Below are 27,925 nucleotides of genomic sequence, written 5' to 3'. Positions count from 1 at the left end.
GACAGCTGTGGCCTCAGTCTGCTCTTCTCTCCTTCTAGATAAAATTTATTAGGATCCCCAGTCATGGAACTGGCCTGGCTTCCTGAAGGCATCCAGTCTAGGGCTTCCATCAGCCCTCCCCAGTTCCCTAACCCGAGCTTAAATCCTGCCAGTCCTTCCTAATACCCCCTCACGAGTCACCCACAGTCCCCGTGAAGCGTGCTGTCCATCGCTACTGAGTCATAAACCCAACTTGCTGACTGCCCTGTGTTCCTGGCAGTCTTTGACTGGAAGACAAAGTCTTCACCCAAAGGCCACCATCTCCGATTACAGTTGCAACCTGGCCGCCTCTCTCTCTCCTGACCTCTCCCCTCCCTCCATTTCCCCATGGCCTTCCCCACCCTCTCCCACACTAGGTCATTTACGTACCTTTTCCTGTACTGATTATGGTCTGTCTTCCCCACCCCCATCTGAATGTGAACTCCACGAGGGGCAGGGAGTGTTATCTGTTTTGTCTCCAGATGTGTCCCAAATGGCGAGAACCTAGCCCACTGTAGGCGCTCAGTAAATATTCATTGAAATGAGCAAATTAGTGCCAGGACAGGAGCAAGCCCAGGGGGCTCCTGACCAGTTCGGCCTCAAGAAGGCTTCCCTGGAAGGGGCTGGGAGGGCTGGGGTCAGATGGGTAAACAGAGCTGATCCAGGTATGAGAGTGAGGAAAGAGTATTCGGGGCATGTACACAAAGTCTGGGGAAGTGAGGTGGGTATTTTAAGACTGGGAGAGAGGGGCGCCTGGGTGGCTCGGTCAGTTAAGCGTCTGACTCTTGGCTTTGGTTCAGGTCATGGTCTCACGCTTTTGTGGGTTTGAGCCCTGAGTCAGGCTCTGTGCTGGTGGCAGATTCCCTCTTCCTCTCTTTCTCTCTGCCGTTTCCCTGTTCACACTCTCTCTGTCTCTCTCAAAATAAATAAAAATGTTTAAAATTAAGTGAAAATTAAAAAAAAAAAAAGACTGGAGGAGAATAAGTGCTTCAAGGTAGCTGAAGAGGATGTTCTGGAAGAGTAAAGCAAGAAGTGAGGCTGGACAGGGGCACCTGGGTGGCCCAGTTGGTTAAGCTTCAGCTCAGGTCATGATCTCATGGTTCATGGGTTTGAGCCCCACATCAGGCTCTGGGCTGGTAGGCAGCTCAGAGCCTGGAGCCTGTCTTCGGATTCTGTGTCTCCCTCCCTCTCTGACCCTCCCCTGCTCATGCTGTCTCTATCTCTCTCTCAAAAATAAATAAAACATTAAAAAAATTAAAAAAAAAAAAAAAAGAAATGAGGCTGGACAGCTGTCAGGGGCCAGGACACGAGGAGCCAGGTCACTGGGTGGTGGGTGGACCAGGTTAGGAGCAGGTTAGGCTGGAGGCGGGAAGGCCAAGGACAAGGCTGTTGGGGTGAGTGGCCTGGGTCAGTGGCTGCTGGAGAAAAGGGGCAGAGTCCAGGGGGGAAGGAAAAAAGCCCAAGGTGAATCCTGGGTCTCCGGTCTGGGCATCTCGGGGTTCAGAGGTGCCATTCACTACAGACGAGAACACAGGAGGAGTGGTTTATGGGGAAAGTGCTGAGTTTGAGGCACTGCGTGCCACAGAAACTCAAGGGACGTGTCAAGGGCACAGGTATACACACATCTGGAGCTCAAGGCCCACTGGAGACATAGGCTTTGAAGATAGATGCTGAAGACTTGCAAAGAGGGGAGTTCTGGAGACTTCTATCTGAGAAGCCACAATGGGAAGGGCTTCAGGGAAGGGTGGAGAGAGGCCCACTCTCTGGGGCCTCTAGGGCTGGCCTTGCCTCGAGAGTCCCAGTGGCTGGAATCACTTGCTGGGACAGAGGTCCCCTGTCTCTGCTAATACATTACTGTTCCAAGCTTCTTCACTGCTGGGAAGGCTCTACGCTGCCCCAGCACAGACAGAGGCAATAACAGCCACTGCGGACACCGGGCCGAAGTGAGTGGTCACCAGACAAAACCCAGGCACCATGTCACTGTCAACAGTTCACAGGCAGCAGGGTTGGGAGTGAGCCTGGCACAGGCTGGCATGGTCAGCCCTCATCCCGATGGCCTGAGTCACCTGCCTCCCAGACTTAGACCAGAAGTCAAGGCAGCCCTGCCCAGATGGGAGGGGTGGGTGTCCTAGCCCAGAGCCCTCACTCTCCATTCTGCCTCCTAAGTGCCCCTCCGCTCTGCCCGCCAGCCCAGGTGGCATACAACAGCCTCCTAAGTGCCCCGCCCTGCCCTCCATGCCATCTTGCACACCTCTACCAGAATCTTACTACAGTGCAATTCAGTCAATCAGAAACTCATCCCCAAAACCTTTGGGTTAAAGGACAAACTCCTCTCCGGGGCTTCTCAGGGCCTCTTCCTACCAGAAACTTCTTCCAGTTCCTCAGTGTGCATCCTCCCTGCCACCCTCCCCCCTCTGTCTTCCACTCACCCTCAGCTCACCCATCACTTCCTCTGGGCAGCCTTCCCTGGTCCCCAAGCTGCGTGCCTGCAGAAGGCTCCACTTGAGTGACTCTCACCCGCTGGGTTTTCCCCACCTGGGAGCTGGAGGGCAGAGACCTCGGCCACAGGCCACATTTACCGGTTTCCCAGCAAACCCACAGGGTGCCAGAAACAGGGACGGTGGCCTCAAGTTGAAGTGCATTATGGAACTCTCGCACTTCCCTTTGCTCTCTGGATCCTTGGCTCTTGGCCCACGGGGTGAGCAGATATTAGTATCCTCCTTCCCAGCTAGAAGGATCTGCCTGAGGCTGTGTCCCCCAGAGGCTGCCAGCCCTGAGCCCTGCGGCCTCCCAGTGGTGCTGGGAGAAGTCACCAAACTGAGGCCACGTTTCCACAAGACTCCCAGGGGAGTCTTGGGGAGCTGAGGGAATGAGGAGGCAGGGCCCAGGTTGCAGTGGGAACGTGTCCCAGGGCTCCCTGCTCTGCGTTGCACAGAGGGGTGGCTGGAATTGGGACCCTGGTTCCATCTGACTGTGGGATTTGGGGCACACTGCTTAATCTAGGTGGTAGTTTTCCCATCTGTAAAATGGAAAGAAGGAAACAACCGACCCCCCAGGGTATTACAAGCTCAACAAAACAATGCACCGAAAGCACTTGGTGCAGTGTCTGCCTGTGGGGAGCCAAGTTCCCCTTCCTGGGCCTTCTGGTGGCCTCCATGTTTATGCAAATTCAAGTCTGTGCGTGGCCCTGGGCAGATGCAGCAGACCCAGCAGAGGGGACAGAGGACAAAAGGGCACAGCGCTGCTCAAGGGCTGAGGGACAGGGGCCCCAGGACTGCAGAGGATGGACAAGTTCAAAAAGAGGGGGATGGCTCTTGAAACTACTTCAGTCCCTTTTCATCAGAGCTGGAGAAACTGAGGCTGAGAGGAGGCAGCAGCTGTTGGTGTTGCCTGAGTATTACTCAGGGTCAGGTTTGGTACCACAGCTTTCCTGAACTCACCCCTGAAAGCAAGTTTGCACCTCTTTGGAAACCAGGTCCCTGAAAGTTCCTAAAAATCTCCTAGAATATAGAACAGAAGGGCAGGACGTGAAGAACTGGTCCAGAAGATACAACATACATTTGAAGGAGCTTACAAAAGAAAGAAAAACAGAAAGCCAACAAACAGAAAGGCAAGGATGTTTCTAGAACTAAAGGGTGTGTTTCCATATTAAAAAGATCCACAGGTCCCCAAAACCAATAATCCAGTGAAGAAATGGGCAAAAGACGTAAATAGACACTTTTCCCAAGAAGACATACAGATGGCCAACAGACACACGAAAAGATGCTCAACATCATCTTAACCGTTAAAAACATTCTTTCTAAGTAATCTCTGCACCCAACACGGGGCTCGAACTCATGCCCCAAGATCAAGAGTCACATGCTCTACCCACTGAGCCACCCAGGCACCCTGTCATCACAGCCATTTTTAAGTGTGCAGTTCAGGAGTGATAGGTACATTCACACTGTTATACATCTAATCTTCAGGACTTTTTCATCTTGCAGAACTGAAATTCGATCCTTGTTAAACAACTCATGCCCCTTCTGGCACTTACCATTTTACCCTCTTTTTCTATGAATTTGATTAGGTCTCATAGAAGTGGAATCGTACCATATTTGACTTTTTGTGACTGACTTATGCCACTTGAGCGTGATGTCCTCAAGGTTCATTCATGTCATAGCATGTGTTAGGATTTCCTTCCTTTTTTAAGGCTGAATAATACTCCACTGTATGCTCACCCATTCATCTGTGGATGGGCACTTGGGTTCCTTCTGCCTCTTGGCTATTATGAACACTGCTGCCATGAACACGGGTCCACAAACATCTATTTGACTCTCTGCTTTCAATTCTTTTGGATATATACGTAGAAGTGGGGCTGCGGGATCATACGGTAACTCTAGTTTTAACATTTTGAGAAAGAGGCAACTTTTCATTTAACCTCTGATGAAAGGAGACAGCAGACTTGGCTGCTCGCCCCAAACCCAGAAGTCACGCAAAAGATCTTGTAGTGTTTGGAGCACCAGGTCTGCCCCCTGCCCCCAGAACTGAGCCCACTTCCTTCCCTCTGCTCATTGGCCTCGCAGGTGCTGCATATAGTCCCTTCCCCAGAGGGGACAGAAGCCTCTGACATACTGAGCAGGTGGTTTGGCTTCCATCCGGTCCCAGTTAGGAAATACTGGGGCAAAAAGCTCTCTGGGCTCAAACCCACTTCCCCAGGGTAGCGGTTGATGGTTTCACTTTCTGGTCTGTTCCTTCCCCAGCTCTCCCCCAAGTTGGGACCTGGCCAGTTCCCAGGCCTGAGGAACTCCTGCCCAGCGCTGCTCAGCTCGCCTCTCCCCCTTCCCTTCCCCCCTCTCCCTTCTGTCCCTCCCTATACCTCTCCCCTATTTTCTCTCCTCTATTCCCCCCTCCACTCTCCCTTCCCCTCCTCTCCTTCCTCCTCCTTTCTCTCCACCCCTCATCCCTCCCACCTTTCTCATCCCCTGCCCCTCCTTATCTTCTTTCCCAACTGGAGGCTGTGAAAGTTCCTTTGGCCCCTGCTTCAAAAGGTCAAGAAGATAAGGCTTGAAGCTGTACTTTCTCATCACATCTGATCATGACTTAGTCCTTCAAAGCTTTGCAACCAGCTGTGCCCTCCTCACTGAGGATACAGGAGATTGAGTATCTTTTTCCAGAAGTGACTCCCCCGCCTTGGGGAAATCTGCAAGGTGGGAGCCTCCCCCCACCCCGGGAGGGCCTCCACAGTGGTCTCAGGGAATCCTTGACAGGGAGCTGTTCATGCTATCCTTATAAACCATGTTCTAGAAAATCTAGAAAACATGGGGCGCCTGGGTGGCTCAGTCAGTTTAGCGTCTGACTCTTGGTTTCGGCTCAGGCGCTCTGTGCTGACAGTGCAGACTCTCTCTCTCCCTCTCTCTCTGCCCCTCCCCTGCTCACTCTCTCTCTCAAAATAAATAAATAAACTTAAAAAAAAATCTAGAAAACAGGGAAAAGACAACAGATGGCTCTTCAAGTCCCTGTGGTCCCCAGTGCTGTGAGCGGTTCTGGTTTCATCTGTGAGTTTTGGGCTCTTGTCGCCACCGAGACCCTGGAGCACGACAGCTTTGGAGCCTATGGGCGGGTGTGTGTCTGTGCAGGTGGGTGCCCTCGACACCCTGGGACTCGTGAGGGAGCCACCTCAGGGCAGCCATAGGTCCATAGCACCAAATGCCTCCTGCCTGCAGGCAGGTTTCCCACCAGCCCCCTGCCCCCCCCTCCCCGCCCCGCCAGCCAACCTGCGATGCGGGTGGACAGGAGTGGACAGCATGACGCTGTGACACCCCCCGCCCGGTGCTGCATTCCCCTCCCGCCCTGTATAGGGCCACTTGGTACCAAGTCCAAGAGCGTCCGCTGCCAGCGCAGCCAGCAGGGCCCAGCCCCCACGCCCCCAGTCACCCTTTGTCCCCTGCTACTGTGATAACAGGAGGCCCGGAGCCATTCATCATCAGATGCCAAAAACTGTGAGAGGCTGTGGCAGAAATGAGGAACTTGGGTTCTGGGTTGTGGCAGGCCCCTCCCCACGCCTCCTTCCCACGACTCCTTGTCCCCCTCCCTGCCTCTCCCACCTCTCCCCTGCATTCGGGCTCCTGCGGGGTCAGACACCCGGCTGGAGCTCCCAGGCTGGGAAGGCACAAAGGGCTGGGGCCATGGCTACCACAGGCCTGGTTTCCAATTCTGGTTCCTCTATTTGCATGCTGTGTGACAGCAAGAAAGACAGTTCCCCACCTTGTGGCTCAGTTGGTTAATCATCCGACTTCAGCTCAGGTCATGATCTCACGGTAAATGGATTCAAGCCCCACATCGGGCTCTGTGCTGACAGCTCAGAGCCTGGAGCCTGTTTCAGATTCTGTATCTCCTCCTCTCTCTGCCCCTTCCCTGCTCACACTCTGTTTCTATCTCTCAAAATTAAATTTAAAATGTTAAAAAAAAAAAGTCTCATTTTCCTAATCTAGAAAGCAGATTATCAAGAGAAGTAAATGAGATATGAGATCTCTGATAAATTTCAGAGGCGCAGGAAGCCCTCAGGAAGCAATTATTGTAATAGATGTTGAGCACTTGGCATGTGCCATGTGCCTATTACACTATCATTTCCACCAATATCTTGGTCCTGCCAGTGCCTCTGCCTTGTACAGAGGGGACTCAGAGAGGTTAAGGAATTTGCCTAAGGTCACACAGCTAAGAAGTGGTAGCACCAGGCTTTGAGCCCAACTCTGTTTTCAAAGAAGCTCATCTTTTTATTCTTCATCTTCTGATGCATTTCTAGGCCAAACTGGGCCAAGCAGAAATCTGTCAGACCTGCTGAAATACATGGGGAAGGGATGAAAAACTGCCATTTTCTCTGGTCTGCAGCGGAAGCTCAGTAGGCAGGGGCTAAAATCCTAACTTCCCCCCAGGGTGCTGGCTGGCTCAGTGGAAGGGCACAAAACTCCTGATCTCAGGGTTGTGCATCTGAGCCCCGCGTTGGGGGTAGAGATTACTTAAATGAATCGATAAAAACTTAGAAAGAAAAAATCCTAGCTTCCCCACTTTCTTGTTACATGATCTCAGGCAGTGCTTTTCTGAGCCTCAGTTTCCTGACCTGTGAAGTGGGAACGATAATGTTTGTCTTGCTTGCTTATAGGGAGGATTAAGTGAGCATATGTTTGTACTGAGCCTGCTCGGGGTGGGTGCCCACAGGATCACACGTGCCAGTGTTTCTGGAAACATGGAAGTGCCCCTCTCTGTCCCATCTCCTCTGCTTAGCATACCCCACCCTGGGCCCATGACCCCCTGGGCCCTTGTATACCTCTGTGTGCCACTCCTCTCAACCCTTGCAAGGGCCCTTTCCCCTTTTCTTATTGGGTCCACTGGAGGCTCGGCAATCTTTCTCTCAACATGACTGAAACACGCCCTCACAGGCGGTAAACACAAGCATACCATTCAACCCAGAAACTCCACTTCAGGGATCTATGTCAAGGAAATACCTTCCACCCATTCATTCAGTGAGGCATTAATCATAGTGATTTATTGAGCACCTACTGTTTGCCAGGCCCTGTGATATGCTGGGGTTACAACAGGGAGCAAACTGGAGGCACTCTAACCTCTGACCACCAGAAGCCAACTATCCATCTTTAAAAAAAAAAAAAGTTCTAGATTTAAAAAGAAATTTTATTTAAAGTGGGCTCCACACCCAACATGGGGCTCGAGCTCATGACCCCAAGATTAAGAGTCACACGCTTTACCAATTGAACCAGCCAGGTGCCCCCAGAAGCCAACCTTCTAATTGCTGTGAAGACCTGACACAGCTACACAGATGAATACAGAACTGCACATTGTAATGGCAAGGCGGTGCTTCAATGTGTTGGTTGCAATAGGCTTTTGCCCACTACTTTGGTAAGTCCACTTCTGTGCCCAGGAATCTGGAAAAAGACAAAGACAAAGTGAAAGGGGGGACATTTTTAAAATTTTAAAATTTTCTGTGGAGCGTTCTCACTCAGGACCTTACCCCCTTGAAGGTCATGGCTGCACCTGATTTCAGTCGGTCACAGGGTGGGCAGCAGGGTCTGTAAACGTTTATGCAAAGAAAGCAAAAGACAAAAGTAACAGGCAGCCCAGTGGCGAGGACTACTCTGTGACCAGATGGCGGGTTCTAAACGCCCTTCTCCAGTAGAAGGAGCCAGGCTTCCTTTTCCTTTCAGGAAAAAGAGAAATGGCTGCTCTGGCAGGGCTGAGGCAGAAAGAAGGCAAGATGGGCCTGGAGCACCTTGTAGCATGAGGCAGTGAGAAGCGCTCAGAAAGCAGAACGAGGGACAGGCAAAGGGACCCACCCCGTAGCCAACCCCATGGCACTCCCAAAGCAGGAACAATTTGGGCAATACAATAATTTAGTATTAGGTTATAAGTCAAAGTATTAATATCCATGGGTCCATACTGACAGACATAAATGACTGAATAGTTAATTAATTGGGGGTGAAGGGACATATCTTTCTTACAGAGGAATCCCTCATTTATTTGGTTGTTCCTTGTTCTAGGAAGTGGGGCTTAGCTTCCCCCGAGGGTGGGCTGCACTTAGCGACAGGGTTTCCAAAGAAAGAGTATGGAGAGGGAAAAGCCAGCAGCTCTGTAGTGGAGAAACCTGGAAACACCGCCTTCACTAAGCCATCGAGGTTAACATCACAACGAAAAGTCCTGTGCGCATGTCATGTGTGACCCCTCTCCCTGCTCCCCCCCTCCCCAGAGGCCGGGATGAGAAGAGCATTTCATCTTCCTTGGTAGTATCCTCCCCAGAAACCCATAACCCCAGTCAAGTCATGAGGAAAACATCAGAAACAAAAACAAAAACAAAACAGGGACGCCTGGGTGGCTCAGTCGGTTAAGTGTCCAACTCCGCCTCAGGTCATGATCTGACAGTTTAGTGGGTTCGAGCCCCGCGTTGGGCTCTGTGCTGGCCCCTAGCTCTGGAGCCTGTCTTCAGATTCTGTGTCTCCCTCTCTCTCTGACCCTCCCCTGCTCACGCTGTCTCTCTCTCTCTCAGAAATAAATAAAAACATTTTAAAAATTTTAAAAAAATAAAACAAATACAAAACAAAACTGAAGGTTATTCTGCAAAATACCCAGCCAGTTCTCCTCCAGACCAACGAGGTTATAAGAAGAGGGAAAGGTTGAGAAGGGTCACAGACAGGATACACGGTGATAAAAGCAATACAGAATCCTGGGTGTGATTCTGGAACAGAAAAAAGACATTGGAGAAAAAGGAGATAAAATCCAAATACAGTCTACAATTTCGTTAACATTAATGTTGTAATGCTGGTTTCTTAGTTTTGACAAATGCAGCTTGGTAATGTACAGTGGTAGCATGAGGGGAATTTAAAACTGGCTGAGGGATATATGGGAAATCTATTTTTTTTGACTTAAGTGTAAATTACAAAGATGTTTTTTAAAAAATCCTGCACCCAAACAGAATAATGGCAAAGAGGAGAAACATGGCAAAGTGTTAGTAGTAAGTATATTTGGATAGTGGGAAAGAATGTCCTCTTTTTAACTCACAAAATGTCTTTAGTTAGGGTTTATTCCTTTTATTACAGTTAAATAACTGTAATTTTGAAGTTTTACTTATTTAAGTGCTCTCTATACCCCACATGGAGCTCCCACTCACCACCCAGAGACCAAGAGTCACAGGCTCCTCCCACTGAGGCAGCCAAACACCCCTACCCCTTTTATTTTAAACTTTTATTTCTTTTTTCTTTAAAATTTTTAAATGTTTAGTTTTTGAGAACGAGAGAGAGAGAGAGAGAGAGAGAGAGAGAGTAGGGGAGGGGCAGAGAGAGAGGAGACACAGAATCCAAAGCAGACTCCAGGCTCTGAGCTGTCAGCACAGACTGAGTCATCCAGATGCCCCAATTTCTCTCTTTTTTAAGTTTATTTATTTATTTTTGAGAGAGGGTGAAAGCGAGTGGGGGAGGGGCAGAGAGAGAGAGAATCATAAGCAGTCTCTGTACACTCAGCCTAAAGCCAGTTGCCTGGGGAACTCACAGTGAATTGATGACCTAAGCTGAAATCAAGAGTCACATGCTTAACCCACTGAGCCACCCAGGCGCCCCAGAAACTTTTATTATTTCTGAGTATTAGTCTATTTTATAGCGCCAAAAGTGAAATAAAATCGTTTGTTCTCCAGTTGCAGCGCGCGCGTGCACACACACACACACACACACACACACAGTATTTTTCCCAGTATCTAAATACCTGTACCACCAACTAAGAAAAGATTCTTTCCCGTATTTTACAGATGAGGAAACTGAAACTCAGAAGTCAGTGATTTGCTTGAAGTTATATACACTAGGCAAATGGGCTCTCTCCCAAGCAAATCTCTTTCTAGCCCCAGGAAGAATTTTTAGCTAGAAATGTCCAGAGGGAATGAGCGTCTTGGAAAGGTGGTGAGTTCCCCACCAGCGAAGGGACCGTTAGTGTCCCAGAAAGGCGTCCAGGGGACCTGACACTGCCATCTTTCTCCTCAGACCCAAAGGGCAGGGCTGTGGCTCTCCTGCGAAACCCAGAACGACACCAGGCCGGCCACATTTCCTCCTTCTAACTGGGAGGGCGGCGGGGTAGGTGGAGGGCGTCGAGGGCTTCTCCATCTTCTCATCGTCCCCCCTCCACCACGGGGTACATCACAGACGACCTGGGGGAGGTGCGCGGGGACGAGCTTTCCTTTAGTCGGAGCCTGCAGGTGTCAGGGCTGATCTGCACTTTCGCCGTCGTGTCCCCAGCGTGAGAAGCAGGAACGCAGCCCATTTTGGGGGTGGGGAACCCGAGGCCGGCGGAGGGCTCCGGCCCGGTCCCCACGCCCTGCGGCCGAGTGGCTCCGCCCACAGGGGCCAGGCAGGGGCAGGGCGGGGCTGCAGGACCCGGCGGCGGCCACTCAGGAGGCGTCCAGCGAGCCGCGAGGACCATGGAGCCGGTGTCGCTGCAGGACTTTGTTTGCGCCCTGGACCCCGCCTCCCTCCCGCGCGTGCTGCGGATCTGCTCGGGGGTCTACTTCCAGGGTGAGTGGGGGGCCCGGACCTCCTCCGACCCCCGCCCCCGCCGCCGCCTGGCTCTTGCTGGGTGTGGGGCAGGGGCGCTGCCCCGGGCGACAGAAACCCAGGAAACTCAGCCACGCAGCCACTGGCCAAGTCCAAGTGTGACTGGAGGCCACACTCAACCTCTCTGGGCCTCGGCTTTTGCTTTCGTGGAATGGGGGAGCGCGGCTGGCCCCGCAGGGCGATGAGAAGTCACAGACCTTATACACTCGGGTGGGTGGAACCGAGCCAGGCGAGGGGGGCTGGTGAGGTGGGGAGCCCCGGTGCGCACCGGTGGAGGTCTGGCGGTGCGGAAGCGGAAAGTCAAGGCTCCAGCCGGGTCAGCCCTCCGGCGTCCCCTCCCACTCCTCCCCCTTGACGCCCTCGACGCGCCTCCGTCCGTCCCACCCTGGCCCTGGTCTGATCAGCAATTCCGTTCTCAGCTCGCGTAGCTGCTCTTCCCTCCCCATCCTCCCCTGCTCTTGGCTCCTCGAGCCCTTGCACACGTGCCCACCTGGTTCCCAGGGACGGGTGCACAGCGGGGGCCCAGTCACTAGTTACAGCCCGAAAGGGAGAGGGGGGCGGGGTTGACTGGCGGCGGAGGGGAGAGGAAGCTGCTGCGGGGCGAGGCCACCCCCAGAGTGGGGGCGGCGGAGGTGGAGGGAGAGGGAACTGGACGACTGGTTGGAGGGGAGCCTCCTTCCTTAGAAAGCAAACTAGTGCAAGGGTGCCTTGCCTCATCTGTTCCCTCTCTGTTCCCTCGCGCGGCACAGCAGCTCCGGGTGAAGGGTTAGTTCTGCGCCACGCAGGGGAGGGCCGCACGAGCCGCCACTCCCGGGTCCGCTTGAGAATCTGGCGGATGGGGTTCAAATGCCGACTGTTTCTCCGGGGGCTCCCGGCAGGCGCCTCGGGCGGTTTGCGCGCCTCCCGACACCCCCTGACCGCTGCGTGTCGCAAAAGCGGTTTCCTCATCGTGCCGGACCCTGGGCGTGAGAAGAGACGGAAGTCCGGTGACAGAAGAACTAGGGAGGAGGCCAGGTGGCTGGGTCCAGGTCAGGGGCTCCCCGCAGAGGCAGAGGCGAGCCTCCAGGGCCGGATCCCACTTCTGCCCCCATTACCTGATGATCTGGGGCCACCGGCCCAGCCTCCCTCGGGCTCCCTCAGGGGCAGTCGTGAGGCTTTAATGCGCTTCTGCGATCCGGAGCGCAGCGCCCACCGGCCCTCAGGGGCCGTCCCGGAAACTGTAGACAGAACGGTGTTTTGTGAGCCTGTGTGCGTTTTCCTGGGGACATGGGGTGGGATTTTCATCAGTTTCTCTGGGCTGCCGGGGACGCCTAGGAAGTGAGGTGGGTCAGGGGGCCTCTAGGGTGACCTGTCCCTAGTCAGCAAATGGAGCCTCTACACCTTGCTCACGTGAGAGATCATCACCGAGCACCCTCTGTGTTCAGGACGCTGCTTTAAACACTCAAAAATAGGAAAGTGAGGCTGCTGTGCTTGAAGGTGGCCGTCCAGACACCTGCCTACCGCGTGCGCCCTGTCAGTGGCTCGGTGGCCCCCTGGATTTTCTCTCCTGTGCTTCCTTTAAACTTTTTTTTTTTTTTTTTTAGAGGGGCAGGGGTGCAAATGAGCAAGGAGCACAGAGAGATAGAGAGAGAATTCCACAAGGAGCAGGGAGAGAGAGAAGCGGGGCTCACCCAAAGTGCAGCTGGTGTTTTTACTGAAGCGGGACTCAAACTCACAAATGGTGAGGTTGTGACCTGAGCCAAAGGCAGATGCTTAACCTACTGAGCCACCCGGGGATCTGTAAACTTTTTTTTTTTTTAATGTTTGTTTATTTATTTATTTATTTTTTACAAATAGTTTATTGTCAAATTAGTTTCTACATAACACTCAGTGCTCATCCCCAAAGTGCCCTCCTCCATGCCCATCCCCCCCCCCCCCCACATCCATCAGTCCTCAGTTTTTGTCAGCATTCAAGAGTCTCTCATGGTTTGCCTCTCTCCCTTTCCCCCACCATTTCCGCCCTTCTTCTCCCCCTTGTTCCTCCGTCAAGTTCCTCCTAATCCTCCTATACGTGCAAACATATGATATTTGTCCTTCTCTGCCTGACTTATTTCGCTCAGCATAACACCCTCAAGGTCCATCCATGTTGCTACACATGGCCAGATTTCATTCTTTCTCATTGCCATGTAGTATTCCATGGTATAGATAAACCACATCTTTTTGATCCATTCGTCCGATGAAGGACACTTAGTCTCTTTCCATGTTTTAGCTATTGTGGAGAGTGCTGCTATGAACATTGGGGTACATGTGCTCCTATGCCTCAGCATTTCTGTATCCCTTGGGTAAATTCCTAGCAGTGCTATTGCTGGGTCATAGGGGAGTTCTATTGTTAGTTTCCTGAGGAACCTCCACACTGTTTTCCAGAGGGGCTGTACCAGTTTACATTCCCACCAACAGTGTAGGAGGATGCCCATTTCTCCACATCCTCGCCAGCATCTAGAGTTCTCTGATTTGCTCATTTTAGCCACTCTGACTGGCGTGAGGTGGTATCTCAGTGTGGTTTTGATTTGTATTTCCCTGATGAGGAGGGATGCTGAGCATCGTTTCATGTGTCTGTTGGCCATCTGGATGTCCTCTTTGGAGAAGTGTCTGTTCATGTCTACTGCCCATTTCTTCACTGGGTTGTTTGTTTTTCGGGCGTGTAGTTTGGTGAGTTCCTTATAGATTCTGGATATTAACCCTTTATCTGATATGTCATTTGCAACTATCTTTTCCCATTCCGTTGGTTGCCTATTAATTTTCTGGGTTGTTTCCTTGGCTGTGCAGAAGCTTTTAATCTTGATGAGGTCCCAACAGTTTATTTTTGCTCTTGATTCCCTTGCTTTTGGGGATGTGTCAAGTAAGAAGTTGCTGCGGTGGAGGTCAAGGAGGTTGTTTCCTGCTTTCTCCTCTAGGGTGTTGATAGTTTCCTGTCTCACGTTCAGGTCCTTTATCCATTTTGAGTTGATTTTTGTGCATGGTGTGAGAAAATGATCTAGTTTCATTCTTCTGCATGTTGCTGTCCAATGTTTGTTTATTTTTGAGAGAGACAGACAGACAGACAGAAGAGCCAGGAAGGGAGAGGGAGGAGGACAGACAATTCCAAGCAGGCTCCACACTGACAGCAGAGAGCCTGATGCGGGGCCCAACTCACCAACCATGAAATCATGAGATCATGAGATCGTGACCTAAGTCGAAGTCGGCCGCTTAACCACTGAGCCCCCTAGGCACCCCTCTCCTGTGCTTCCTTTAAAAACAACTCATCTGGAGAAGAAAGCACCAGCGAGGCTGTCAGGCTGTGTGTGACCTCCAGGCAGTCACGGAACTTCTGGGGCCTGACTCTAGCCTTACAGTGGGGAATTGGGACTTACTGTGTTATTTCCTCGCCCATGACTTCAACTTGGGCTTAGAGGCTGGGCCTGTGCCGGCTGCAGCGACGCTGAGATGGATCAGCCCTGCCTTGCCTGTGGGAAGGTGGAGAAGGCCGGAGAAGAATCACAGGGGCGTGCATCCAGCACTAAAAGAAGGCCAAGGGACAGTTCATGCTGCCTGAGTATAGCTGAAGCAGGGGCCATTGGGTAGGGAAAGACCAGGCAGGCTGCCCCTGGCAGCTGGGTCACGTACAGAGCTGTGGCGGAGTAGGGCACAGGCCACCCAGCACTTGGCCCCTCCTGCACCAGGACACTGACTCAGTTTCTCCGCAGGCTCCATCTACGAGATCTCTGGGAATGAGTGCTGCCTCTCCACAGGGGACCTGATCAAGGTCACCCAGGTATGTCTCCAGAAGGTGGTCTGCGAGAACCCGAGCACCGGCCAGACCATTGAAATCAGCCCCACCTTCCGAGGTAAGGCCGCTCTCCCCTCCCCCGCCCTCAAGCCCCTCCCCTCCTCTCCTCTCCCCAGTGCACTGGCCCCTGCAGGCACACCCGCCCCAGCATGCACTCCTGCATGGGCACTCTCACTTCCAGCACTACCTTGCCCCAAGGCCTGGGATGTCCTCAGAGTGGTCCGACAATGCCCTTAGCCTGCACCCTCTCCATGCCCACCTCTGATCACATCTGTCTCTCGGCTGGGACTTTCTTTGTTCCAGGTCTTTGTCCATGTGCCTGTCTCTGTGTTTGCTCATTCACTCATCAAACATTTACTGACACTTGTGGGCCACGCCCTGTGCTAGGGGCTGGGGGTGTGGGGCTCCGGATGGACGAGTGTAGCCTTCTCCAGCCTGGAGGCCCCAGGATGGCAGTGAGCGGAGGCTAACAGTAGAGGCAGACACAAGTTTACAGAGAGCTCCAGACAGGAGTAGCCTGCCTCAGGAGTCTGTGCAGGCTTCCTGGAGGAGGTGGCACCCAAGTTGGAGAAAGGATTCCCAGAGGGAGCAACTACAGGGAGTGGCTAGTGTGTATCTGGTTACTACGTAGCCTGGTTACTGCAGGAGGCGTGTGGGACAGTGATGGGCCCGGAAGCTCACAGCCTGGATGGGAATCCCAGCTCTGCTGGCAAATAGCTGTGGCCTTGGCCAGTTCTTGGGGCCTCTCTGTGCCTCAGCTTACCCCTCTCTAATGGGGTGATCAGGCTTGATGTGAAGATTCAGAGTTGCCATGCAGGAAGTACCCGGCCCAGGGCGTGGCACAGAGGGGCGTACTCCAGGGTCTCATTCTTGGTGTGATTTACTGTGATCGCCTGAAGGGGACAGGGGAGGGCTGGTGGTGGAGAGGCAGGGGGGAGGCACTGCCAGAGGGCTTGTGTGGGGCACAGGCACATTTTGGTCTTAATTTTGAGACCACTGAGGAGCCAGTGACGGTTTTAAATATGGGAGCGATGCGCTGTATTTTGTATTTTGAGTTTTTTTTTTTGTTGTTTTATTCTGAAATATGTTCACATTTGCAGATTTGCTAGAACTACTGTACGTCTTTTATCCAGATTTACCAATTGTTTTTCAATTCACCAACATTTTGTCACATTTCTTTCTCTCCCTCTCTCCACACACAAACACACACATAAACACATATTACTGTATATGTATGTGTATATATATATATTTTTTCCTGACCCATATGAGAGTAAATTGCAGACATGATAAGCTGTTACATCTAAATATTACTCCTAATGTTTACTATTATTACTCCTGAGTACAAGGACATTTGTTCACAAAACTATAGTTCAATGATCAAATTATTGAATTTAATATTGATATAATACTGTCTAACCTACTCTATTCAAATTTCAACAAAAAGCCCCTACTGTACGTTATAGCCAGTTTCTCCTTGATCCAGAAGCCAATCCCTTCTTGATCCAGAAGCCAATACCAGGTCACATACTGATTTCTTTAAAAAAAAGTTTTTTAAGTTTTTTTTTTAACATTTATCTATTATTGAGAGATAGAGAAAAGACTGAGCATAAGCATGGGAGGGGCAGACACAGAATCCAAAGCAGGCTCCAGGCTCTGAGCTGTCAGCCCACAGAGCCCGACGTGGGGCTTGAACTCACAAAACACAAGATCATGCCCTGAGCCGAAGTCGAACGCTTAACTGACTGAGACATCCAGGCACCGCCCCCCCGAAAAAAATTTTTTTTAATGTTTATTTATTTTGAGAGAGAGACACACACAGAGTGTGAGCATGGGAGGGGCAGAGAGGGGGAGAGACAGAAGCAGGCTCTAGGCTTTGAGCTGTCAGCACAGAGCCCAGTGCAGGGCTTGAGCTCATGAGCTGTGAGATCATGACCTGAGCCAAAGTCGGACGCTTAACTGACTGAGCCACCCAGGTGCCCCCAGGCTGGAACAGTTCTTCAGCATTTCTCTTGACATCAACAGTTTTGAAGAGCCTCGATCAGTCCTTTTGCAGAATGACCTTCAGTCTGGGTTTGTGTGATGTCGCATTGATTCGATTCGCATTGGGTGTTTTAGGCAGGAAAACTCTGGAAGTGATGTGATGTCTGGATGTGGTGTTTTAGGCCGGCCCGCTGGCAGAAGAGTGGATGGGGTCAGGAGTGGAAGTAGATGGGGAAGAACAGTCCGGGCACGAGAACTGGCAGGCAGTATGTGAGGTGAAGAGGGGTGGTCAGAGCTCATCTGACCAGTAGCTCCTGCATTTCTACTCTGGGAGAGAGGGACAGTGGCACTCACTGCTGCAGCATGGGGTGACAGGTGCTGGGTGGAGGTGCCTGGAGCTCTGGCGAGGAGTATGGAAGCAGAGTTGGCCAAGTTAGAGGCGGGTATGGTTAAGGAGGGAGACAGATGTGGCCGTTATCCTTGTCTTTTGAGAAACACATCCCTGTTCTGTCTCTGGTGCCAGTCCCTCTGAGTTCTTGCCTATCTGTGTAACAAGGAACTGTCCCCATCTATACCCTTCACTGTCCCTTCAGATATGGTCAGTCGCTGCCTCTTGTCCCTCGGCCCTGCGGCCTGGGTGCCCAGATGCTTGGTGCTTGTGTTCAGGGGACTCTGACTGGGTTCTCTGTGGCAGACGGGGGCCTGGCATACGTGGCCCTGGGCCCAGCGCAGGCCTGTCCCGCCTTGACACCCTCTGCTGTGCCCCACAGGCCACTTCAGCCCCCTCACCGGCCCCCAGAGCTACGGAAGCCTGGAAGAGCTGCTCTCTGCTGCGAGCCATCACCCCAAGAAGCTGCCCATTTGCTTCATGTCGGCCCACAGAATCGTCACAGAGGGCAGGGTGGTGCCTGAGGACCAGCCCCTCACGCTTGAGGACGTGGAAATACACCACGGGGTCTACCGCGCCCGCTGCGTGCTGGACACCGAGGCCCAGCTGCTCATTCTGCACCTGCCCCTGTCCCAGAAGGGTCCCTTCTGGGAATGGAAGCCCGGCGCCTCTCGGCCCCTGCTCCAGGCTCTGCAGGACCCAGGCCTGAAGAACCTCCTCTTCACCTGCCCCACCCTCCCCTGGCGCTCCCTGATCCTGAGGCCCCAGTATGAGGTCCAAGCCATCATGCACAGTGAGTTGCCTGGGCAGCTGGCGGAGGACTGGTGGGGCGAGAGAGGGGGCCTTGGGGAGCTGCTCGGATGGGAGGCACCCCCCCTCCCTGATCCCTGTGGATAGTCTAGGGATTCTTCGGGCGGCTTACCCAGAACATAAATTGGGACAGAATCCCAAACAGTGGGAAGTTAGGTGTGAAAGGAGACAGGAAAATGAAGGAAATTAAGAGTGAGGTCCCACTCTTCTTACTTTTATCAAATTTGGGACCTTGCTAGCAGCTAGGACAAAGCAGCAGTGTTACCGAGCGGAACCTTGACGATTTGCTCTGGGGAAACAGATTTTCCCGCCACTGGGGAGAATAGGATTGTTCTCGAAGGCCCCTCCATCTGGGAGTTGAGGGCGCTGGGTGAGTCCCCAGCTGTTCTACAGGCTATTTCGCAGGACCGGCTGGAGGCAGGTGCAGAGCGGGACTGCCCGAGGTGGGTGGGGGCGGGCTGAGCTGGATCAGGAGATCGGGTGCCCTGGGGCCTCTTCCTTGGAGGACAGGAATCCAAGGTTCCACCCCCTGGCAGTTATCCGGGGCGCAGCTGGTCAGGGTTGCTGGCGTGCTACAGAGCCAAGTGGGAATTCTTTTGATTTTTAAAAAATCTCTGAAATCTTTAAATTAAAATTTAAACTTAAATTTTTTTTCATGTTTATTTATTTTGAGAGAGAGACAGAGCACGAGCAGGGGAAGGGCAGAGAGAGAATCCCAAGCAGGCTCTGCGCGTTGTCAGCGCAGAGCCAACATGGGGCTCGATCTCACGAACCTGGAGATCATGAGCTGAGTGGAAATCAAGAGCCGGACGCTTAACGGACTGAGCCACCCAGGCGCCCCTCCTATCATTTCTTTTACAAATACTTCAATGTGTCTCTTTTAAAAATAATTTTTTGGGGCGCCTGGGTGGCTTAGTTGGTTAAGCGTCCGACTTTCGCTTAGGTCATGATCTCGTGGTTCGTGGGTTCGAGCCCCGCGCTTAGGTCATGATCTCGTGGTTCGTGGGTTCGAGCCCCGCGTCGGGCTCTGTGCTGTCAGCTCAGAGCCTGGAGCCTATTTCAGAGTCTGTGTCTCCCTCTCTCTCTGACCCTCCCCTGCTCACGCTGTCTCTCTCTCTCCTAGAAATAAAAATATTAAAAAAAATAAATAAATAAAAATAATTTTTTAAGCAAATAATACCATCGTCACACTAAAAAAGTTAACAATAACTCCTAATACCACTACTTGGGTATTTGAATTTCCTCTACTGTCTCATTTTTTTTTAATGATTTATTCACAGCAGGATCCAGAGAAGATTTGCAACATTGCTGCTGATTGTTAGATCTCTTAAATCTCTGTTAATCTATAGGTTCACTTTTCTTATTTTTTTTATAGTTTATCTGTTGACAGGAGTAAGCCATGGGTCCTGTAGCCTCACCCACATTTTAGATTTTGTTGCCGGCATCCTGGTGGTGGTGCCGGGATGCTTCTGTCTCCTGTATTTCCTGTTGTGTTGGGCCGTCGGCCACGCCCAGGTTCGATGATCTGCTGGGAGGCACTTGACATATAAGTTGTACTCACAGCCATGATTAGAGTGAAAGGACACAGAGTCACACGGGACACACCGAATCCCTTCAGCACTGAACTGTGACAACACATGTAAGGCGCAGTCCACCAGGGAACTCGTCACACTCAATGCCCAAGGTTTTTACTGAGGGCCGGTCACGTAGGTCCCCAACCCCCCCCGCCCCCGCCTCACTCAGCACGTACCAAGATTGCAGCCTTCCACATGGAAGGCAGCTGCTCAGCGTAACAGATGGTTTGTACAGTCTGAGGACAGGAAACTGCCCTCACCAGTTAGAGGATGGTGGGAACACGTGCTAAGCCACCAGCCAAGGACCAGCCTTGCAGGCAGGCTTTCTAGGGAGAGAAGCCTCGGGCCGGCTGTTGGCTCTTTTCTGCACAGCTGTAAACAGGCACTTGGAGGCTTGACCTGACACAAGAGGCGGAGTCGCCACCTGGCTCTGTGTCCATCACTAACCAAACTTGCAGCACCGACCTTGCCATATGGTGTAGATCAAAAACAGCAGAAGGGCCAGCATTTGGGATGTGAGTGGCCGCTGCTGGTCCCTGCCTAGATCCACAGCTTCCTTAGGGTCTGCAAACGTGATCTTAATCCTGTTGTTCCTTCTTTTAGTCTATTAGTTAGGAAACTACTATTTTTTTTTTACATTTATTTAATTTTGATAGAGCACAATGGGGGAGTGGTAGAGAGAGACGTAGACACAGAATCCTAAGCAGGCTCCAGGCTCTGAGCTGTCAGCACAGAGCACGGGGCTCAAACTCACAAACTGAGATCATGACCTGAGCAGAAGTCGGATGCTTAACTGAGCCGCCCAGGTGCCCCAGGAAACTACTCTAAAGAGCCCCTACCCAACTCTTCGGTTTGTGCAAGAAATATAGGCATTGTGTTTATATGTGTCGAGGTCTCAGGGCACCATTCTACCCCCGCTCTGCAGACCTGGCCACATCCTGCCTGGCTCACCAGCCCTGCTCTGCACTCTGCCTCCAGCCTCCATGGAGAAGCAACCTAAGAAATGCCCTATACTTTGTGTACTAGTTTGTAAAGCGAGCTGGCTCCCTAGCATTCTTCAAGGAGGATTATTCGGGTGGTGGTGTTTTTATTTTTTTTGTTTTTACATCATCATGAACTCACAGATGAAAATGTTCAGTGCTCCACCCCGTCGGAATTATTATGGACGCTCACATCATCTCAGCTTTGGCCCATGAGAGCCTTTTCAGTTTGGCTCTTGAATCCTTTTGACACACCTGCATCATCTTAAATCGATTTTTTTTTGCTTTCTGGGATAAGGTGCTCTAGACTCTTGCACATTTTCTCTCCTGGAAGTTCTCTCTCTTTCCCAGGGAGCCCTGGAGTATTGTGGGAAATGGCAGTAAATTAGCTCACCCGGCACAGGGCAGAAATCCCAACACTGTGACCTGAGGCAAGTCACCACTTAAGCTTCAGTGTCATCATCTGTAAGAGGAGGATGTTCCCTCCTCCACCTTCCATGTGGCACGGCTCCAACACAGGGAAGGAGCCAGTTTCCCTTACTCCTACAGAGTCACCTCATCAGTGACTCATCGATGCCCAGAGAGTAAACAAGTCATCAAGGTCATTAACTGGTATTTTTCTTGATGTGATTTTCTTTATTTAAAATGCAGAAAAGGGGCACCTGGGTGGCTTAGTCGGTTGAGCGTCTGACTTCGGCTCAGGTCATGATCTCACAGTCTGTGGGTTCGAGCCCTGCATCGGGCTCTGTGCTGACAGCTCAGAGCCTGGAGCCTGCTTCAGATTCTGTCCCCCTCTCTCTCTGCTTCCCCTGCTCACTCTCTGTTTCTCTCTTTCTCTCAAAATAAAGACATAAAGAAAATTTTTTTAAAAATTCAGTTAGGGGCGCCTGGAGGAGGGGCTCAGTCGGTTAAGTGTCTGACTCTGGGTTTCAGCTCAGGTCATAATCTCTCGGCCCTCTCTCTTAAAATAAGCAAACTTCTAAAAATTCAATTAAAATTTAAAAAGTGGTTGAACTGATCAAATATTTGATGCTACTAATGAATTATCAAAGAATTATTAACCTAGATGTGGTAATGACATGGTTGATTGGTTTAGCTTTATCCCTTTTAGAGGTACACACTGAAAGGTCATAGGTGGCATGATGGGTTTATTCTGATTCAAAATCATCTAGTGGAGGGGAACAGACAGGGTAGGAATGAAAGAAGATGGGCTGTGAATTAAATATTGATGCTGGGTGATGGGGGGTTCACTATACTATTCTCCTTTTACAAATGTTTAAAAATTTCTATAATAGCTTTTGAAAAGAGGTTGAAGGGAAAGAGTGAGCAAGGAATCGGATACCATGGGTAAATGCTGGCAGAAAGGAATAGGAAAGAGGTCAGCCAGCCCAGACATTTTGCTGGGGGTGGGAGGGGCACCGCTGGGCTGGTGTGTGATGCACCCCCGAGCTGACACTGCCCTTTCCACAGTGCGCAGAACCATCGTCAAGATCCCCTCCACCCTGGAGGTCGACGTGGAAGATGTCACTGCCTCCTCTCAACACATCCACTTCATCCAGCCGCTGCTGCTGAGTGACGCCCTGGCCCGGGGAGGGCCCTTCCCTCTGGCCACCGAGATCCTGGAAGTTCCAGAGGGGCCCCCTATCTTCCTCAGCCCGTGGGTCAGGTCCCTGCAGAAAGGCCAGAGGCTCTACATCCATGGCCTGGCCTCATCACCCTGGCGGGTCCTGGTCTCAACCAAGGGCCGGAAGGTGCCCAGACACTTCATGGTCTCTGGGGCTTACCAGGGCAAGCTGCGGCGGCGGCCGAGAGAGTTCCCCACGGCCTATGACCTCCTGGGCGCTCTCCAGTCAGGCCAGCCGCTCCGGGTCGTGGCCACAAAGGACTACGAGGGCGACGGGGCAGAGATCCCTGGGTTCACTTCCCTGGCTGTGGGGGACAGGCTGGAGGTGCTGAGATCTGGCCAGGTCCACGGGGCCAAGGGCAGAGACATAGACGTTTTGGTGTGTCAGCGGCTGAGTGATCAGGCCAAGGAGGAGGAGGAGGAGGAGGATGACTATGAAGAGATAGATGAAGACGAGGTTCTGCTGCCCCTCTACTGCTCCAGTAGCTTCGTGGAGGAGATGAATGATGGCCGGCGCTACAGCCTGGAAGATCTGATTACCCAGTTTTCACTGCCTTGTGAGGTCAAGGTCGTAGCCAAGGACAGTGGCCATCCTGCTGACCCTCTGCCCCCCTTCCCGGGCCTGCGGCTGGAGGAGAAAATCACGGAACCCTTCTTGGTGATCAGCCTTGACTCCAACCCTGCGGTGTGCTTTGAGATCCCTCCCCGGTGGCTGGACCTGTCTGTGGTGGAAGCTGACGGGCAGCCAGGCCCGCCAGCTGGGCCTCTCCCTACAGCCACGGTGGAGGAGCTGACAGATGCCTTCTACTATAGCCTTCGGAGGTTACCGACCTTTGAGAACCAACCGCCACCAAGGCCCCCCAAAAGTCAGGGCCTCAGTGGGCAGAAGAAACAAAGTCGCAAGGAAAAAGCTGGCCAGGTACCGATATACCAAAGTGCTCAGGGAGGGGCGCCTGTTGGGATCATTGCAGGCGCTGCCATTGCTTTGTCCGGCATCACATTTGTGTTTCAGTTGTACGGAACTTGCAGTTTATACACTTTCAGAATATACCTATTCTTCTTCTTTTTTTTTTTTTAATTTTTTCTTACAGTTTATTTATTGTTGAGACAGAGAGAGACAGAGCTTGAATGAGGAAGGGTCAGAGAGAGAGGGAGACACAGAATCCGAAACAGGCTCCAGGCTCTGAGCTGCCAGCACAGAACCTGACGCGGTGGGGCTCGAACCCACGAACCGCGAGATCATGACCTGAGCCAAAGTCGGACGCTTAACTGACTGAGCCACCCAGGCACCCCTTGTACCTATTATTCTTATTTGATCCTGACAGTCTGATGCTAGTGTGATTATCCGTGCTTCACAGGTAGGAAACTGAGGACTTGGAGACCCTGAGACTTGCCCACAGTCCCAGTTAAGAAGCAGGAGGCCTAAAGTGGAGCATGAGCGTCCTGCCTCCAGGTTCACTGTGCTTCCCCTGCTGTCGTCTCCGTGTTCAGGCTTCATCATCCACCACCTACGCGGTGTCAGAGCCTCTCCTACAGCTGTCCCCGCAGCTGTCAGAATGGCCTCCCCCGCCCTTCCTCGCCTCCGATGGGCCTCGGCCCCATCTCTTCTGAAACCTTCAGTGGTTCCCCATTTCCAGGGGGTAATGCCAACCCCTTAACATGGCATCCAGGGTCCTTAATAAGCTGATTCCAACCTCAGCTTCCCAGCTCCATCTTCTACCACCTACCCTGGTCCATGCTCAGGCACAGAGAAATTCTGGAGGCTTCTTCAGGAGGCCAGGATTCCTGCCTCAGCACTTCGTGCTGGTCCCTCTGCTAGCTTCCTCCTTTCAGTGGGCAAGGCTCAGCTCGGACTTCCTCTGGCGGTGACAGCTTTCCCCTCCTGTTTTCACACTGCCATGCTGTACACGGCGTGGGTGGGCCGGACAACACCTAGTTTTCGGTTCGTTGTTGAGAGGTCAGTGAGGGCAGGGGCCTCACCCAATGCCAGGCAGTTGCAGTAAGTGTTGATTGGTTCCAAAATGAATCACAATGGGGGAAGAGAACCAGGCGTGGAAGCTGAAAGACCAAGTTTATGGCCCAGTTTACTCACCCAGGGGCTCGTACTCCTTCTCGGGGTATCCAGTTTCTCGCCGATGAACCTGAGGTAGTATCACTCCACTCACAGTGCTGGCTGTCTACTGTGGCGGACGCCATATGTGCATGACCCCATATAGCTCTCACAGCATCCCTCTGAGCTGGGCACTAACATCTCTTTCTATAGTTGAGAAAACAAGAGGCACAGAGAGGTAAAGGAGTTGACCTGAGGTCACAACCTAGCAAACAGCAGGGTGGGGTTGGAAGCTGGGTCCGACCACCTGGCCCGAGCGCGCGCCTACCGGCTGTGCCCTGCTCACAGCAGATGGTCTACATCAAACGCACTCTGTAAAGTGTATTAAGTTTATTGTCTTGGGATCTGGGGAGACTCCTATCTTGTACCGTGAGGGTAAGTGGTGGAAGAGCAGTGGGAGTTGGAAAGATGAATTCTTTTTTTTTTTCACTTTAATTTCTATTTATTTATTTATTTATACAAATAGTTTATTGTCAAGTTGGTTTCCATATAACACCCAGTGCTCATCCCCACAAGTGCCCTCCTCCATGCCCATCCCCCCTCCCCCCACATCCATCAGTCCTCAGTTTTTGTCAGCATTCAAGAGTCTCTCATGGTTTGCCTTTCTCCCTTTCCCCCACCATTTCCCCCCTTCTTCTCCCCCATGGTCTTCAGTTAAGTTCCTCTTAATGTATACGTGCAAACATATGATATTTGTCCTTCTCTGCCTGACTTATTTCGCTCAGCATAACACCCTCAAGGTCCATCCATGTTGCTACACATGGCCAGATTTCATTCTTTCTCATTGCCATGTAGTGTTCCATCGTATAGATAAACCACATCTTCTTGATCCATTTGTCCGTTGATGGACACTTAGGCTGGAAAGATGAATTCTGAGCAGTGTCAGCCCCAGAAGGGGCTTGCATCTGTAGGGGAGGGAGGAATGCAGTGGTTTTCTGAGGGAACAAAGAGCGGGCATGGGCATCTGAAACACAAGCCTTCTGGAGAGTGCTGGAAAACCCATGGTACGAAGAATTGAGACATCAGTCCCAGCCTTTGCTCCTCTTGGAAGTGACTTTGGGCCCAGTCCCTGCTCACTGCCTTTGATGCTGCAACTTTTCTTTTCTGAGCATCAGTATACCCCACTGCTAATGAGGGGCCCTATACTGTTTGCTCTCCAAAGCACGGTGTGGTGGGGAGGGCACCAGCTTTAGAAGCCATGGACATGGTTCTGGGTCTGAACCTTGGCCCGGCTTACAATCCTGTCTGAGGTCTGACATGGCACATCTTCGGAGCCTGTTTCCCATGTGTTCATTGGGAATTCAAACAACTATCCAGAGGGTCACCTGAGGATAAATGAAGGTGTGCATATGGTGTAAGGTGGGAGTTCCACAAAAGTCCTCCTCCTTCTGGGACCCCTCCCAGCTCTGGTACCCGTCCTGAGGTTTTGTGATTGTCCCCCTCCCCCTCTCCTGCCCTTCGGCAGTAGATGTGAATCCCCTCTGTGGAGAAACTCAGTGCCCCCGATCTCTAGCCCCCAACCCTTTTATCTCTCATTCTGGCCTGTCTCCTCTGCCTAAGAACACTTCATGCGCTAGTAGCAAAAACACTTGGGGTCCCAAGAAGCCCTACTCTAAAAAGGAAGTCGAAGGGAGCAGAGGAAGTGGCACTTGAAGGGAATTAACATTTCATGGACTCTGCTGCCCCGTTTCTTGGGACTCTGCTGACTTCTGCTTTTTCTGCCACTTAGTGTTCCCAAGTCTTAGAACTGCAGGAATACCCTCTGCTCCCCAAACCCAAGATGAAGGCACCGCCGCAGAGGGTCAAGGACAGCTCAGATACGTACAGCAAGGTTTCCACCCACAAGAAGGGCCTCAGGGCCACCAAGACCAACAGAAAGGATCCAGGTGAGTCCCCTTCAGCTCCTGCTCACCCGTGTTCTTGCTTCTCCCTTCCCTCCCCTGCTCCTTGGCTGTTGCCTTCACCTCTGCGGGCGCTGACCTTCCCTCAGCAAGCCCCAGCTCATGAGCAGGCCTTTCTGCAGTCCCAGTTGGACAGACAGGCTTCTAAGGGGTGGGCGGCAGCTGGAGGGTCCCTACTGTCCCTCCCTCAGGGGCTTGCACGTAAAGTAAGTTCATCCTCTGACATACTGTGCTCCCCAAAGCACGCGGAGGAAATATGTACACAGTATTCAGAAAGAATAAATTGTAGTTTCTGATCTAGCAAGGACCTTAGAGCATCCACACCAACTCCTTCCCTGTCCAGTGCCCTATAAAGGGGAAGGAACCCGCTGAAGGCCAAAGACTTGTAGTTAACATGAACTCTTTTGCAGATGACGACGAACATGATTACGAAGAGGTACTTGAACAATTTCGGAATAACCTTTAGATGCTGGAGGAGCCCTGCTTCCTAACTGCTGCTTCTCATGGAATCTGAGATACCAGCCAACTGTTAGAAGACCATGGACAAGATCTCACTGAAATCAGACTGTGGACAGCACGTTTGCTAATGACTCTGTGGGGACTGACCTGTATAGGGGTGAACATACCACCTTCCCTAATTCTAGACTCCTGGCACCGAGGGCTGGCTTGTTTGGGCCCAGCACCTTGCACTCCCTCAGCCTCAGAGCTTCGGTATCCAGAGGAGCCAACCGGATTCTACTCAACCTTGAGTCCCCAACACCAGTTGTCTCACTGGTTGGTGCAGAAAGGAACCCAGGGACCACCAAACGGGGCAACGATGGCAGTGTTTCCTGCCTCTTGGTAAAGGGGACTCAATCCTGACCACACTCACCAAGAGCCTTGTTAGGTTTGCCACCTCCTCGCCTCCTGTGGGCTCACTCTTTCTCCTCCTCCCCCACCCAGTTCTAAGCCCCCAAGAGACCAGGACTGTCTCATCTCTGCAGTACGCAGCACGTGACAGCTGCAGGGGACTATCCAAGATTTTTTCACTCTAAAACCATAGAATAAAAAGGACATCTGGGCTTCTGGAAAAATGGCTAACAGGTATCATTTAGTAAGTTGTGCGCCAGACCCTTTATAAACGTCATCGAAATCCTTACCTCTCTAAGATACACAATGACCTGATTTTAAAGATCAGAATACAAGTTTGAGTGGTCAGGTGCTTCAGGAAGCAGACTAGTCGTGAGCCTGAGTTAGGACCTCAGCTCAGCCACCTATTAGCTGTGACTAGGAGCAAGTTATTTTAACCTCCCTAACCTTCAGTTTCTTCATATGTAAAATAAAACAAATAGTTTTCTACCGCACAAAATTGTTTTAAAGATTAAATGAGGTCATCTTGGTAAAGTTTTTAATTTTTTTAAAAAGTTTATTTATTTTGAGAGAGAAAATCCCAAGCAGGCTCTGTGCTATCAGTACAGAGCCTGATGCAGGGCTTGAACCCATGAACCATGAGATCATGACTTCAGCCGAAATCAAGAGTTGGATGCTTAACTGAGTGGGCTGGGCATCCTTTGGTAAAAAGTATTTAGTGCAGGGCCTGGGACATAATAAACACTCAGTAAGAATGTTCTTTATTGTTGACCCAGATCACGTTAACTATATGTGTCCCTAAAAC

At 51.7% G+C, this 27,925-nt stretch overlaps 1 protein-coding gene and 1 long non-coding RNA gene across 2 annotated transcripts; one reads left to right on the top strand and one right to left on the bottom strand.

The window, feature by feature from the left end:
• Positions 1 to 7,742: 7,742 nt before the first annotated feature.
• Positions 7,743 to 11,635, bottom strand: LOC120231360. Its single transcript, XR_005528309.1, has 3 exons — positions 11,587 to 11,635; positions 11,294 to 11,374; positions 7,743 to 7,934 (listed from the first exon to the last, which is right to left on the bottom strand). It is a non-coding gene; the product is annotated as an uncharacterized LOC120231360 (long non-coding RNA).
• THEMIS2 (thymocyte selection associated family member 2) lies at positions 10,939 to 27,346 on the top strand. The gene is made up of 6 exons (XM_039231435.1): positions 10,939 to 11,057; positions 14,819 to 14,959; positions 17,655 to 18,065; positions 22,107 to 23,179; positions 26,100 to 26,256; positions 26,682 to 27,346. Exons 1-6 carry the CDS (start codon positions 10,964 to 10,966, stop codon positions 26,735 to 26,737), a joined length of 1,932 nt encoding a protein of 643 aa, XP_039087366.1. The 5' UTR covers positions 10,939 to 10,963; the 3' UTR covers positions 26,738 to 27,346.
• Positions 27,347 to 27,925: the final 579 nt, after the last annotated feature.

Source organism: Hyaena hyaena, unplaced genomic scaffold (assembly GCF_003009895.1).
Source record: "Hyaena hyaena isolate Hyena2069 unplaced genomic scaffold, ASM300989v1 scaffold_3, whole genome shotgun sequence".
Lineage (NCBI taxonomy): Eukaryota > Metazoa > Chordata > Mammalia > Carnivora > Hyaenidae > Hyaena > Hyaena hyaena.
Note: the sequence above shows the minus strand (reverse complement) of the source record. Positions and strands in the feature narration are given on the sequence as shown.

What these genes read in the sequence shown, in the direction of transcription:
- THEMIS2 (XM_039231435.1), top strand. Translation starts at nt 10,964, where the DNA reads ATGGAGCCGGTGTCGCTGCAGGACTTTGTTTGCGCCCTGGACCCCGCC. An exon ending in AATCAGCCCCACCTTCCGAG is followed by an intron (nt 14,960 to 17,654) that starts GTAAGGCCGCTC and finishes TGTGCCCCACAG; the next exon opens with GCCACTTCAGCCCCCTCACC. An exon ending in GACCAACAGAAAGGATCCAG is followed by an intron (nt 26,257 to 26,681) that starts GTGAGTCCCCTT and finishes ACTCTTTTGCAG; the next exon opens with ATGACGACGAACATGATTAC.